The sequence below is a fragment of the Chelonia mydas genome, chromosome 21, assembly GCF_015237465.2.
Source record: "Chelonia mydas isolate rCheMyd1 chromosome 21, rCheMyd1.pri.v2, whole genome shotgun sequence".
Taxonomy (NCBI): Eukaryota; Metazoa; Chordata; order Testudines; family Cheloniidae; genus Chelonia; species Chelonia mydas.
The window spans coordinates 6,719,664-6,734,032 of NC_051261.2; the positions used below are offsets into that span (position 1 = coordinate 6,719,664).

Below are 14,369 nucleotides of genomic sequence, written 5' to 3' on the forward strand. Positions count from 1 at the left end.
TATCTGACAATATAATTCAACCCTCTCTGTTGTAAAGAAGTGAAGTTCAGGGCCCAGATTTGTCAGCAAATCGTTACAATGATTCAGGCAAAATCAAGGCACTGAAGAAAAAAATAAATAAATCAAAATGAAAGCTTGATCGTCACGTCTATGATCGCCCCCATGTGTCAACAAATCTAACAGCCTGAGCAGCAGAACAAGCAACCAAGAAAGGCTCATAACATTAGAACCACAGAGACAACACAAAGGGAACCACAAATCTGAAACAACAAGCTAGACTGCTACAGCTCCTTTCACAGAATGATCCTGCTCGTGGGTTATCTCACGGCAGTGAAATGTGCAAAGCCTTCACCAAATACAAAATCAATTGCCATACACTGGAGGTGGAAAGCACAGACTGAACCTATGAGAAGCGCAGGTGTGGAACCCATGTGACAAAGGAGGGACTGAGATACAGAAGTGCTTCCCAGTGTCTGGAATGGACACAGGCTCAAACCCAAAACACCATTCTTGAGAAAACCGTACCTACCTCTGCCAGAGACCTGCAAACTCTGTCTCTTTTACACCCTGGCAGCACTCGTGCAGCTTGTCCTGCCAGCAAAGTGCGACTGAAATGAAAGACTCTTTCAAAATCCATTTACTCAGGAGTCATTAATTGTTCCTACCTGCTAGAACATGATATTTAACTTTTGGAGAAACCTGGGCTATTCCCAGCATAAATTAAGGGAGGAAATGGAACACGGTGGTAAACTGCAGGAGGAATAAAAGCAGTATCGCCTGAGGAGGACCATGCTGGCAATCTGATAAACCAGGATACAAGTCAATACAGTATTGAGAGCTTCCAGGAGAGAACATGCTCGGCCATGCCACGAGGAGAAGAAAGGATGAAGGTTTCATGAAGGTGCGTTGAGGAACATGAGAGCTGTTGGATGGCAAGAGAAAAGGTTAGCTGAAGACTAGGCAGGAGTCCACTGCAACAAATTTGTAGACCTGGATATGACCCTTGCTTCTGCATATGGACACTTCGCAGAGGGTTTCAAAACCATTGTGTCATATCCAGATGGGTATTTTTAAATTCCCCGCATTGGACATTTCCTTTTTAGAAAAAAGGGAGTTAGGTCCAGATCCTCAAAGGTATTTAGGCTCCTAACTTCCATCAAAATCAATCATCTTTGAGGATCTGGGCCTTAGAGTGAAAATAAGTGACAAGACAAGGAGTCCCATGAGAAGGGACTGAGGGAAACAATAGCCTCTGAAACAAGCCCAGCCCCGCAGTCTACAGGCAGTGTAAATAGAGGGGAAGAGCAATCTGGACTCTTTGGTTCTATGGCCTGCTCTGCCACTAATTCACTGTGTTACTTTAACAAGTCATTACACTTGTGGGCACAGATGGTAGTTAGGTGCCGTCCTCCCACCGAAAGTCACTACACCTAAGGCTAGGCCTTTGAATATCGCCTCTTAAATCAGGCTCTAGTATTTTTCCCCCTTCACTTGAATTCCCAGCTTTGCCTGTTGCTAATGTCTCTGTCTGATTTAAGGCCTCTTTGGAGTGCGAAGCAGGAGGAATTCCTCTCTCAAGTCAAGTCCTAGCAGGTGTACAAAACTGGTCCAGTGCAGAGGATCGTATGGTCAATGCTTTGATGGAGGATGCTCCAGAAATGTCAAATATGATGGAATCTGTGCACCCCCCACATGCCTGCATGAAGAATGTTATTAATCGATTATTATATCTTATAATTATTCTGGACTGGTGGAGCCTGGATCCCAGTGTCCCTAGTGTTTGAGCCTGTCCTTAAGGACTTCTGTTCAAACAATAAAACGACCACGGGGGGTTAGCCTATGGAGGCCCTCCCCTACCTGGCCCTGGGTACTTAGGCATTGTGACTCCCTGGAACAGCCTTTGTCCCACACACCTGGAGCTAGATTTTTAAAGGTATTTTAGGTGCCTAAAAGTGCAGCTAGGTGCCCAGTGGCATTTAAAGTCCACGTTAGGCACTGCAGGTGCTTTTGAAAATTACACCACATGCTGATCAGCACCTTTAGGTGCCTAAATGCCTTTGCAAATCTGGCCTTTCACTGCCCCTTAACGGTGGATAAAGGACCAGTACTTAAGGACCATATTATTATCCTTAAATAACCAGTATTCCTTAATTAACCTCTTCATTATTGTCCTTTAGTGAGCGTGGCATTGCTTCAGCCTCTAATTACGATTAACCGCTGGTTATTCACTATTATCTCTGAACTGCGAATTAATCGTCACCTCTTGGCTGCTGGGGGGACTGTTAAACTTCTAATCATGCGGATGATTGTTCTGCAGCCCTTAATTATTAAAAGCGATTATTAGTTATTCGACCCCCCCCCCAACCCCCATGAGTGATGACCCCTCAATGGTCCTATTTTTATGAAATACCCCTCGAGAAACACGCCCCCCACCCCTCCGCTGCAGCGAGTGGGGGCCAGCACAGAGGCGGCTCCCTCCGGCTGCGGGCCAGGCGAGCCCCAGCGGCCGCGCACCAATGGGGCGGCGGGGAGCGAGCCGAGCCCTCGGCGGGGCGGGGCGGCGGCTCCGGCTGGAGCTTCCCCGCGTCATGTGAGCGAGCGGAGCTGGAGGTGCCCGCATGGAAGGGGGCAGCGGGCTGGTAAGAGGCGCGCAGCCGGGAAGGGGGCGTCGCTGCGGGGGCAGAGAAGGAGCGTGGGGGGGGGGCAGTTCTGAGCTGCCAGGGGGCTTCCCGGGGCAGGGCGGATGCCCGGTTTGGGAGGGGAAGGGGGTTGCGGATGTTTTCACTTCTTCCAGCGCGGTGGTTTAAAGAAGAATATTTAGCTCCCCTAAATTCCCTGTCTCCCCCCCCCGCCCCGGAGAAGTGGGCAGGCTCCAGTGATCCTCGGCTACTTGACTGTGTTATTCTCTCCCCCCCTCCCCAATGCAGCCGGGGACCAGGGAGGCAGCCCGCCCCCCCCCCCCCCCCCATTAGACCCTGGGGAAAAGCCCCCGCCTCCGCTGGGAGCGGAGGGTGGAGAAACGGAGCCGCCACGTGTGTGACTCTCTGCCCCGCGGGGGCTGTTCCTGCACGCCCTGTGCTCGGGGGGGAATGGGAGCCGGGCGGGGGATGCGGGCCCCTGCCGCGGGCGGGCCGGCCGCGTTCACACTGGGCTGGCTGGGGAGAGGCTCCGGCAGGGGAATACCCGGGGCTCTGCCGCGCCGCGCAGGCTGATGAAAGCGCTTCTCAGGGCGCGGGGAGGGGAGCTGGGTTTTGTGGGGCCGGTGCAGGCCGAGGGTGCTCGTGCAGAGACCCCCGGGCCGGGCTTTGAAGGCTCCCCGGGATTGACAGGCTGAAGCCCTGGCGTTTCCCAGCTGAATGGGGGCCGTGTGCTTGGCGTCACGTGGGGAGGCATTCCGGAGTGGAACTCGGTCCGGGCGCCCTCGGCTTGCAGGGGGAGGCGCCCTATCGCGAGCGCCCAGACCAGCCGGTTGACAGAAGATCTGGCCATTCAGGCGTGACCCGAGGGAGGGACCGCCCCTTGCCATGAATGATGGTGGCTAGAGGAAGCAGGGAAGTTGCATGGTAAGCCGGGAAATGGCATTAAAGCCATTTAGTGTTGCAGCGTGTTCTTGTGGCTTGGGCATGCTTCCCTTGCGGCCCCTTTCCCTGTGAACTGCGGGCAGCATATGGAGCCGGCCACTAAGTCATGTGAAAAGGAAAGGAGGACTTGTGGCACCTTAGAGACGAACAAATTTATTTGAGCGTGAGCTTTTGTGAGCTACAGCTCACTTCATCGGATGCATTTAATAAGTCACGTGAGACTCCAGCTCATGGCAATCGCCAGAGATCCATGTGGCACCCAGCCTGTGCTTTACTGCTAGTAATACCCCGCCTCTCATCCAAGGATCTGGAAGCACTTTACAAAGCACTCCTCAGCCTTGTAACTCCTTGTGAGGTAGGGCAGTTTTATTAGCCCCCTTTCGCAGACGGGCAAACTGAGGCAGAGAGAGAAGTGATTTGTAGAAGTCACTGAGGTGCAGAGAGTAAAGTGGCTTGCAAGATCGCACAGGACGTGCATGGCTGAGCCAGGGATAGAATCCAGATCTGAGTCGCAGTCCCATATTTCAGTCATCTTTTTCCTTTGCCTCAAGTAAGTCTAATCCGTTTTGTGGACCCATTCTACCTGAGATTCAGTTGGGAGCAGTTATCTCCTTGCTCTCATTTTTGTAGAGCAGCTTTTGCCTGCTAATGCCCGTGCATGCTCACTAGCCTTGACTATTATATCTGTGGGCATTTCTGTATCTGCTGTTTCCATGGTATCTGGTCACGGATGATAATGGTGCAAATGCCTTAGTATCATAATTATTTATCATTTTATTTTGCAGTAGCTCAGAGGTCCCAGTGCTCTAGACCCTGTTCAAACCTAGTAAATTACAGTCCTTGCCCCCAAAGAGTTGATAGTCATTTGCCATTTTGATCCTTTAAAAACAAGGGGCGGGAATGCGCTGTACTGATTAGCACAGGAGGTTGGAAGTGGGGACTTCTGGGTTCTGTTCCCAGCTCTTGCCTGTTGTGTGACCTTTGGCAAATCACTTTACCTCTTTGTGCCTTGGCTGCCTATCTGTGAATTCAGCATATTTACCTACTTCCCAGGGTCACTGGGAGACTTAAAATGCTTTTAGATCCTCCCATAACCAAAGGTGCTGTAGAGAGACAAGGTGGGGAAGGGAATATCTTTTATTGGACTACTTCTGTTGGTGAGAGAGATGAGCTTTCAGCTACACAGAGCTCTTCCTGAAGAGCTTGTCTCTCTCCCCAGCAGAAGTTGGTTCAATGAAAGATATTACCTCACCCATGTTGTCTCTCTAATATCCTGGGACCAACATGGATACAACAACGCTGCAAACAAAAGGTGCTGTAGAAACACAAACTAATGTCTAAAGAGCTAACCTAGTCCAGCGATACGCTTCCGTGAAAGCTGGCTTAGGTTTTTTTACACATGACGTGTCTGTTAACTCTTGAATGTTGTCATCCATGTAGATTGATACGGTGAATTTTAGTTAAACCTGTAGAATCTAAAAAATGCTTCCAGTAGGCAAGATGCTGTCATTGACCCCTGGCAAATCTGGAGGGTGTCTGTCTTAAGTACTTACGTGGCCCCATTGATCTGAACATCTTATGACTTTCTTAATGTTTTCCTCACAACATCCCTGTGAAGTAGGGCCACGCTAAGGGGAAGTGAGGCACAGAGAGACGAAATGACTTGTCCAAGATCTCAGAGAGAGTCTGGCAGAGCAGGGAATTGAACTCAGGCCTTCTGAGTCCCAGACTAGTGTTCTAATGACTGGTCCCTCCTGTGACTATGCTTCTTAGCTGTCTTTCTCATTAGTGGAGAGCTCAAGAACAAGAGTCAGCTCACCCAGACTGTGCAAACTGGTCCCTGCCATCTCCCCAAGGAGAGCAGCGCTGGCAGGTTTCAGGGAAGAACTGCCTTTTGAGGGGAGAGTGGAAGGAGGTTAAGGAAGGTGCATGGTGTGTGGAGAGGGGGAGGCTGTTGTAAATGTAGCCAGCAGCCTGAAAGGAGTAGTTCTGAGGAAGGATGGAGAGGCAAATATCGGGATTGAGACGAGGGGGAGGGAACGGGGTTGGGGGGGAGGATGAAAGGGGAGCAGCGCTATAGGCAGGGTTGGGGCTGTGTAGAGCCTTTAAGTTCAAACTCCTCATCCCCACCTTCATGTGGGAGGAAAGCTGGAAGCCCAGCGTAGGGATCTGAAGATGGGGTGAGACAGATATGGCCCAATGCCACCTCTTGCCTCACATACACCTTCTGGCTTCTGTTCATTGTGAATTGTCCAGGCAGGAGATGCAAAGTCATGCCAAGGACAGAACCATGTTGCGAAAGGCCTTGAGCAATTTTAGGGTCTTTGTCCTACATTTTGCCCTTGGCAGATCATGAACTAAGTCAGGTGCTTCTTTTATTTTTAAGGCAGGGCTTGCTGAAACTGGAAAGCTCCTCAGAATCTGCCCTTCCTGACCGTAAGGGACCTGGGGAGATGGCACTAGCAAGGACTGGCCCAACTGGTTTGGACAGCTCTGAAGGAATCCCATGCATTTGCTTACTCACGGGGAAACTAAGAGCTCACAAATGGCTCTAGCATGGGCTTCCTTTCTCTCTTAAACTCTCTCCTTGCTCCTTTTTAATTATCTTAGATTTTATCTCCTGAATCACCTCCCCTCCTAGTCAGGCCTAAGCAAACCACTTCCCATCCCATGTGCTATTGCATACCATCCGCCTGGCAACTGCAGTGATTGTTGAAACAGAAGAGCGATATCAGGCAGGAGAGTGAGTTTGTGTGGGGGGGGGGCGGAGGGTGAGAAAACCTGGATTTGTGCTGGAAATGGCCCAACTTGATGATCACTTTAGATAAGCTATTACCAGCACGAGAGAGGGGTGGGAGGAGGTATTGTTTCATGGTCTCTGTGTATATAATGTCTTCTGCAGTTTCCACAGTATGCATCCGATGAAGTGAGCTGTAGCTCACGAAAGCTCATGCTCAAATAAATTGGTTAGTCTCTAAGGTGCCACAAGTCCTCCTTTTCTTTTTGCGAATACAGACTAACACGGCTGTTACTCTGAAACCTGTCATCAGGAAAGTGTTTTATGCATGTGAAGGTGACTGCTAATGCAAATTATGGAAACAAGGAAGAAAGCCTACATCACGTGACAGTCTGGTTCTCGGCAGACCACTTAGGTAGAAATGGGATGTGTGTTTGAGCAATTTAAAAACAAAACCGAACCCAACAGTGACTTGTGTGTAATCAAATTGTTCCTAGGTGTTTGCACTGGTAAATAATCTCCTTGGTGCCACTCCTTTGCAGGTGGGCTAACGCTGTCCCCGCAATATCAGGACTACCAGCTGTACTGCTGCCCAGCTGAATTGTTACACTGGCTTCCTACCCAGTCAGTTTAACATCTTTCCGGGCAGAAGGGACGCTAGTCAACAAATGGTCTCTCTAAATTGCAGCGAGTTGCTCCCTGCTTCAGACCCCCTGGCCCTCCCAGCTGGCGCCTCTTGGCTAGACAGCAACGCCGATGCTGGTAAGACAAAGATGCCGTCTGCTGTTCTGCCGGGAGACTGCGATGCAGGAGCATCCGACCCTCCGGATGGCTCCAGCCTTCGCCTTTGCCATGGCAGCTACCCTTCGCAAGACGCCCGCCTCCTGGTATCCAAGGTAAAGAAAGAAGGCGAGAAATCCCAAGCCACCCTCTATGAGGCTCATCTGAAACTGCCCGACTTCTGCACCGACCTCTCCAGAGATTTCACCCCCACCCTTGAGGAGATTGAGGAGTTCCTGAAGGAGAAGATGGAGCTCCTCAAGGATGAGTTGAGCGAGAAACAGCCCGTCAGAGGGAAGCTGGAGATTAAGTCGGAGATCAACCTGGGGAGCCCTGGGGAGCAGCCTACGCCCAGGGTGGCTCTGGAAGGGGGTGCGTTGAGCTCTGCCAAGGCCGCGGAGGCAGCCGGTTCTGCGGGCCTGACAGTGGGTGTTGGGAGCATCCCTATTATCCTACAGATCCAGCCCGTCCAAGTGAACAGTGGGAGCCCCCCACCGCAGAGCGCTGTGGACGGCATCAGGGTGGCCCAGTTGCTGGTCAGCGTGCAGGGACAAAGCCTGACCTTTGTCCCTCAGGCCGCCCAGCCCCCCGTGACTGTCTTAGACCAAAAGTACGTCAAAATAGCCCCCCTGCCCCTCGCTCTGAGGCCAGTGGCGCTAGGGAATGTGAGGGGGGTTGAGGCTGGCCCCAAGTTCCAGAAGGTCTCCCCGTCTGTCATCCGGGTCCACAAGTGCACACACCCTGGGTGCAGCAAGATGTACACCAAGAGCTCCCACCTCAAAGCACACTTCCGGCGCCACACTGGAGAGAAGCCCTATACCTGCACCTGGCCCAACTGCGGCTGGAGGTAGGTGTGTAAGCGCGGCAGCCTGGCGCTAAGGTTGCCTTTCCAGTGGCTGCCAGGCAGCCAAGCCATTGACTGCCTCCTGCAGGATCTGGCCTGTGCATGCGTTTATAAGGACTAGCGCCGGTCTGGTAGGGCCTGCTTTTTTCAAGTGCTCGGAACCCACAGTCGGGATCAGGTTTTCAGAAGAGCTCAGCATCCAGCATGCTTAGGGCTGTGGGTGCTGAGCTCTTGGAAATCTGTCCCCTCTGGCCCTGGCAGATCGTGACCTCTTTTTGAAAATCACACAGTTCTGCTTACCCTCTTGCAGCTTCCTGTGCATTTGCAAGATGATTGACTCAGCAGTTGTCTTGTCCCTTTAAATAGCTGGCATTGTCTGCTCTTCAAAGGTATGCAACATCCTCTGCTAGCTCTAACGCTCTTGAGAGAGCTGATTCTAAAACCTCACCGTCTCTTCACTCTAGCAGTGTTTTCTGGCACTGGGTCCTGGACTAGCAAATCCAAGACTTCCAAGTGTAAATTTTCAGGCCCTGGCTTCCCCAAGCTGTTCATATGCTGACTGGTTTAGCTGAGATCGTAACTTTTAAAGCAGCAGGAGAGTTTTAACTAGAAGTAAGCTGCCCTTGTGTGATTCAGTTTTTACAGTAAATTCTAGAAAGCAGAGCTCTGAGGAGGGCTGGGATAGAAAGACCTGTCAGGACATTTAGGTTAAACTTTCAAAAACACCTAAGTCCCATTGAAAGTGATTTAAATGGTTTGGCTCCTAAATCACTCAGGTGTGTTTGAAAATGTTACTCCTAGTCTATTCCCTGGCCAGTGCAGGGTTGTTTCCAGAACTTGCTTCCTATAATTTGTCCACTTATAAATGTCTCATCTATTGGATTGCCCATTGCTTCCCTTAGGAACTTGTCAATCAAATCACTCACGGTTTTAAAAAAACAAAAACACCTCCTGATTAATTTGCTGCTCATGGCTAGGCTAGAAAATAAGCCAGTGTTTCTCACTCCACATTCTTTCAGCCATATGGAAAAACCCTTCTGTCTAATGCTTTTACCATATGTGTGAGCTTCTCAGAGCTAGAACAGGGAGTGGATCCGCTCCTTGTGGGCGTTCTCCAGTTATAGTTGTAAACCTGAAGCATCACAGTGATATCGCATCAGTTCTGAGGCTTTGTAATGCAGATGCTGCCAAACCCAAGCTTGTGCAAGTCCAGTTCTGCAGCAAACCTTAGTGCTGATGGTGCCTGAGGATTTGGATTTCTGTGTGCCCAGTTTAGGGTGGAAGAAAGAGGGTGCTGGAGAAATTTGGGGATTTGAATGCACTTAAAGAGCTTTCTTGAGAGGTTAAGCTGATCTATTTCATCTGTGGAATTAAGGAGCTGAGTAGATGGATCTGTCCAGGTACCATAGTGGAGGAAGGCCATGTGAGTATCTGGATCTTTCAGTAACATGCCGCAGGATGGAAACTTTGAGCCTGGAACTGTGAAATTGGTGTACGTAGCCTTCGCACCTGGAGTTCGCTGTTTAAACTGGTCCCAGGAGCAGATGTCTGTCCCCGGATTGGAATGTAGCGCACAGGCTGATAGTGATGGGAAGTTGCCGGCTGTTGATGGTTTGAGAAATGAACTCATGTCACAGTTTAGGGGGGGAGCCAGTGTCCCCCGTCAGACGAACCAATGCTGCTCTTTATTGGGAAGCCAGGGATTGAGTGGTAATGCAGAGTGAGCTCCTGGAAGTGGTCCCACTAACTCAGGGCTGGGGCTCGCTGCTGGGAAAGAGTGCTCTGAGCCTGTGCCATGGGTGAGGAGAAGGACCTTTATGAAAGAGACTAGCCTGACAGCCCCAGAGTCCTTCGTTTACAGAGCAAGCGTCCCCATAGCACTGAGCGTCGACCCTGCCCTGGAGCGACTGCCTCCATGCCTGAGGGCAGCTCATTGTCCCTGGCTCCATTCAACCTCACAGCCAACACTTCCGGCAAGGGGGTAACTGGGGCCAGTTGTAGGGGAGGCTTGATGGTGTGGCCACAGGGAACTGTAGTGAGACTGCTAAAATCAGCCTGGCCACTGAACTGCTGCCAGAGGGTAAGGACTGGCTTTTGGTCACTGCTGCCCTGGGCTGGCTCTGAAGTGGTGACCTAGAGGTGCAAAGCAGTGTACCCCATTCCCAGTCCCTGGGTCCATCCAGTCCCCAGGGGTTTCCAGGCTCTTTGAGGGGAGAGCGGGTTCAGCTCCACACTCCCATGTCCCAGGGGGTGTGTCACTGTAACAAAGCACTGAGGGACAGAAGTGTGTGTGTGGAGTGGGGGGCTTCCTGGAGCAGGGAGAAATCAGCCTGGCTGTATTAGATGGTAGGTAGCATTTTCCTGAGCTGACGGGCAGGTGCCGCCGTATCTGTTCTTCAGCTTTCCCCGCCTTCCAAGGCTCCTGGCTGGGAACAGTCTGACCGAGGGAAGCATCCTAGTCCCCTGCCATGGGGACGGCTGTGTGTGGGCATCTCTTCAGAAACACTTGGTGCTGAGTCTGGGGTTATTTCTAATTAGCCCCGTCTGGGAGGAGAGCAGACACAGGTCAGCCCATCCTAACTGGGATGAAATTCTTGCTGTTGCTGTGACCTTGTTCCCAGCCACAAAACTGAGACAACTGTCCAAATTCATCTCTGGTGCCAATCCACCCGCATCAGTGGTTGAAATTACACCAGGGATCATTTGGCCCAGTATGTGTTTATAGCAAAAGGGGGAAATGCCAGGTATGTGCTGTAGTTGTGAAAGGAGGAACTGGGAAACCTGTAGTACATGGACTGCAGGCAAGCTGCACTCACCCCTGTGCCTTTATGGGGGTTGTATTTCACAAGGGAGCTGTGGTTTCATTCATGTCTGCAGAGCTCGTAGGTGGAAAGCGCTGTGCAAGTGCCAAGTATTACTTTGGCCAAGAAGATGTTTTCATTCGACCCCTTTGATGCGTGTTACTTCTGTCTCTCCAGGTGCTTACCTGATCCTCCCCACTGTAGTATTCAAGCATCTCTCACTCACCAGTTCCCTCACAGGGGTGTATAATCCACATTTTATAGATGGGATGCTGAGGGCTGGTCTGCGCTACAAAGTTAGGTCAGCTTAACTATATCGCTCAGGGCTGTGAAAAATTGCATGACCTGTGTGATGGATTTAAGCTGACCTAAGTCCCAGTATAGGCACCACTAGGTCAGTGGAAGAGTTCCTTCGTCAATGCAGTTGATGCCTTGTGGAGAGGTAGATTTCCTGTAGCAACAGAAGAACCCCCTCGCTGTAATAAGTGTCTACACTGCAGCGTTTCTGGTATAGGCATACCATTAGAGACTAAGGGACTTGCCCAAGGTCACACAGAGAGTCTGTGGCAGAGATGGGACTTGACCCCAGGTGTCCTGAGTCTCAGTTCTACCCCCTAGGCCTTCCTTCTTGCCCCTTCCTAATTCCCACAATCCTCTTCTGCTCTGTTCTGGTTTGGCCCTGGTAGCCTCAGGGAATGACAATCCTCTCCTAGGTTAGCTAGTAGTAAATGTGCAGCCAAAAGAACCCAACATGCTTCCCTTCTCCCGGCAGGTTTTCCCGGTCGGATGAGCTCTCTCGCCACAAGCGCTCCCACTCCGGCGTCAAGCCCTACCAGTGTCTGACCTGTGAAAAGAAGTTTGCCCGCAGTGACCACTTATCCAAACACATGAAGATCCACAGGGGCCAGCGCAGCCGGACAGCTCAAGGCAGCGGCAGCCGTTAACCCTTTCCTCCCTGCCTTGTGGAACTGGGGTGCAATCCAGCAGAGCTGGATATTGAACACACAGGGGTGGTTTTTTTGTTCAGAGGGGAAAAAATTTTTTTTGTACAAACTGGAGAAAATCCCAAGTCTACCTCTACCCATGGGTGCCTTATGGTCAGGACTTGTCTCTTCTACTACTGTGCCACTTGTAAATTCACATGATGGGCACCTGAGCTAATTAGGGCCGTGTGTGGGAGGATGGCCTCACCAAAGGGCTTCGGTGAGTGAATGGGTGTCTGTTTAGGTAATTCGAACGCTTCTGTCACTGTACTATCTACCTGATATGAGTGGGAGCTAACGGGTTAATAGCACTTCTTTCTTAGCCAGTATCCTGACTTGCAGCCCCCATAGCAGGGAGGATATACACGCAGCAAGTCAGACCAGTGTCCCAGCCGTCCATGGGCAGCCATCTTGGGGGGAAAGCCAAAAGGGATCCTGCCTGAGCCAATGAAGACCTGTGCTTGGAGTCTTGGCTGGAGAGATGCCCTCGCTTACAGATTGTACAGTGGGTATGGAAACGGACTGCCTCTTGATGTGTCCCTTTCTCTGATCTCTTCTTCTCTCTCCCCCCCCTCCCCCCCCCCCAAAGCCTCCCAGTGTGTGCTGCTCATCACTGATGTCTGCAGGATTGACAAGGCTGATGTCCTTCTCTGTTAAATATTCTTCGTTAATCATGTACAGAGCCAGGGTAAACTCCTAAGATGTCCCGGAGAAGGTGATGCTGATGCACTTACTGTGTCTTCAGTCGTATGTGGCAAACGCTTAGCTGGGTCCTTGCGTGTATCCTTGCTTTGTCTGGTTCCACTAACAAAAGAGCAAGGAGCCTGCTAGCTGCTTGTGGAGTCCTCAAGTACAACCTACCCCCCACCATGTTCTGCTGAGGTGGAGCCAGAGCATGGCCTGCTGGCTCCTGAAGTCTGCAGGCTGCCCCTCCGTGTCAGAGATCGGGGTTTCTGCATCCTATTCCTGTGTGTACAAATCACATGCAGCTCTCAGGCTTCTTGCAGGTTGCTAGTGTGGCCCACAGGCCCAGCATTGGTGACACCTCTGCTCCAACAGCTGCCTCTGCGGGCATTGCACCCAGCCCTGAGGCTGGAAAGGGCAGGGAACAGCTGCAGCTACTAAGGGTACAGGGACTCTAAAAACAGCAGGCAGGTCTTCACAGCACCTTACCAAAGGGTTTGTCTGTCATTGCTGTTAGTATCTGTGTTCCCAGCTTTATAGTTACAACTCTGCTGTCAAAAAAACCACAATTACCTTTGTAATAATCTGTTACAATAGTCCTTTTTTGTATTAAAGTGCCTGTAACATACTTCTAACAGCAGCCCGACTAGCGTGTTAATGGGACAGTAGAATAGCGTGTCTGGTCATCCCGTAGTGACTGAAGCTGTCGGCCTCTCTGATCCCCCAGGGGCACATTGTGCAAGGCACTGTCCAAACAGAACAGAGGCAGTCCTTGTCCCAAACAGTTTACAATGCAAGTAATTATGTAAGTAGGGAATTGTTTCCTCTAAGCGGAAAGTATTCCTCAAGTGTGACAACTTGAAGGAGCAGTACTGCTTCCCCAAAGAAGAAATACTGCTAAAAGTGAGGGTTGGGGGTTGGTTCTTTATCTAAAAAGAATGCCAGCAGCTGAACAAAGGCCTTTGGCAAATTTCCAGAAATGGTGGAGCGGGAAATTGACTTGTACGTTACCCAGCTGCAAGAGCTACAGCTTGAACTAACCAAGGCTAATTGATCTTGGGTTGGATTTCCAGAGAGCTGAAATGTGTAAGAAACAGAGTTTGCAACACCTGCATTGCTCGGTTTCCTAATCTGTAGGGGGAGGGGGTTATGACAGAAATGGGTGGAGCTGCAGTATTGGAATCCAGAGCCAACCTTTTCCCAAAGCTCCAGGAGGTCTGGCTCTGAAGATCTCGTTCAGGCTCACCCCTAGTTTATAACTGGATGGGGGGGGGGAATAATTGAGGAGTAAACTCTGCCTCAGCTGGGTCCCTCTCCAGTGTGCCTAAATGGGAATATTTAAAGCTGCAGCCTGATGCAGGTTCTAACGAGGTGCTTGGCTAGAATTCTGTGCTTTGTAGTAGCCTTGGGGAAGCCAGTGTGCTTCTCTGTGTAACTTTCCCACTGCTCCTCCACCCTGCCCTGGATTGATGTGACCAGAAGCCAAAAAGAACTCCCCAAGTTCAATGCGTGCAGTAATGAAGTTTTAATTCTGAGCCAGAGACAGGTATGTGAGAATCTATTTTTGTTTTGTTTCGTTGGGGTTTTTGGTCTAGCTGGTTATTCAATTCATACCCTCTTTCCTTCAGGGCACCTTTTTCAGGCCCCCTGCCAGCATGATTCATGCCAGTCTTGCTCTTCTTTCAGTCCCTTTCGCTGTTCTAACCTGGCCCCAAACCACTTTACAGCACAGTCTGTTCCTTTTGAATCTGCCCCACCTGCTTTCCCCCTTGGCCTTCAGAATACAAAGGCCAACTGTAGTTTGTGAATCCAGTGCTTTGGGACTGTGGGCAAAGAGGGGCTAGTCAGCAGTATCTGGGCCATGGTTCAGTTCTCCAATCTTTTATTCGCTAAGTGGAATTTGTATGTTCTACTCTTGTCCCCAGCACGGAGTCCCCAGGGTGGCCAGTGGGCTGGGTG

General features: G+C 50.8%; 1 protein-coding gene across 2 annotated transcripts; it reads left to right on the top strand.

Moving 5' to 3' along the window:
- Window positions 1-2,374: 2,374 nt before the first annotated feature.
- LOC102944685 (Krueppel-like factor 15) lies at window positions 2,375-13,045 on the top strand. Of its 2 annotated transcripts, none has more exons than XM_037884904.2 (3): window positions 2,375-2,639; window positions 6,861-7,945; window positions 11,516-13,045. In XM_037884904.2, the coding sequence occupies exons 2-3, from the start codon at window positions 6,987-6,989 to the stop codon at window positions 11,685-11,687; spliced, it is 1,131 nt and encodes a 376-aa protein (XP_037740832.1). In that variant the 5' UTR covers window positions 2,375-2,639; window positions 6,861-6,986; the 3' UTR covers window positions 11,688-13,045. The 2 variants fall into 2 exon arrangements, with proteins under 2 accessions (XP_037740832.1, XP_007065217.1); XM_007065155.4 differs by lacking the exon at window positions 2,375-2,639 and adding an exon at window positions 3,343-3,563.
- Window positions 13,046-14,369: the final 1,324 nt, after the last annotated feature.

What these genes read in the sequence shown, in the direction of transcription:
- LOC102944685 (XM_037884904.2), top strand. Translation starts at nt 6,987, where the DNA reads ATGGTCTCTCTAAATTGCAGCGAGTTGCTCCCTGCTTCAGACCCCCTG. An exon ending in TGGCCCAACTGCGGCTGGAG is followed by an intron (nt 7,946 to 11,515) that starts GTAGGTGTGTAA and finishes TTCTCCCGGCAG; the next exon opens with GTTTTCCCGGTCGGATGAGC.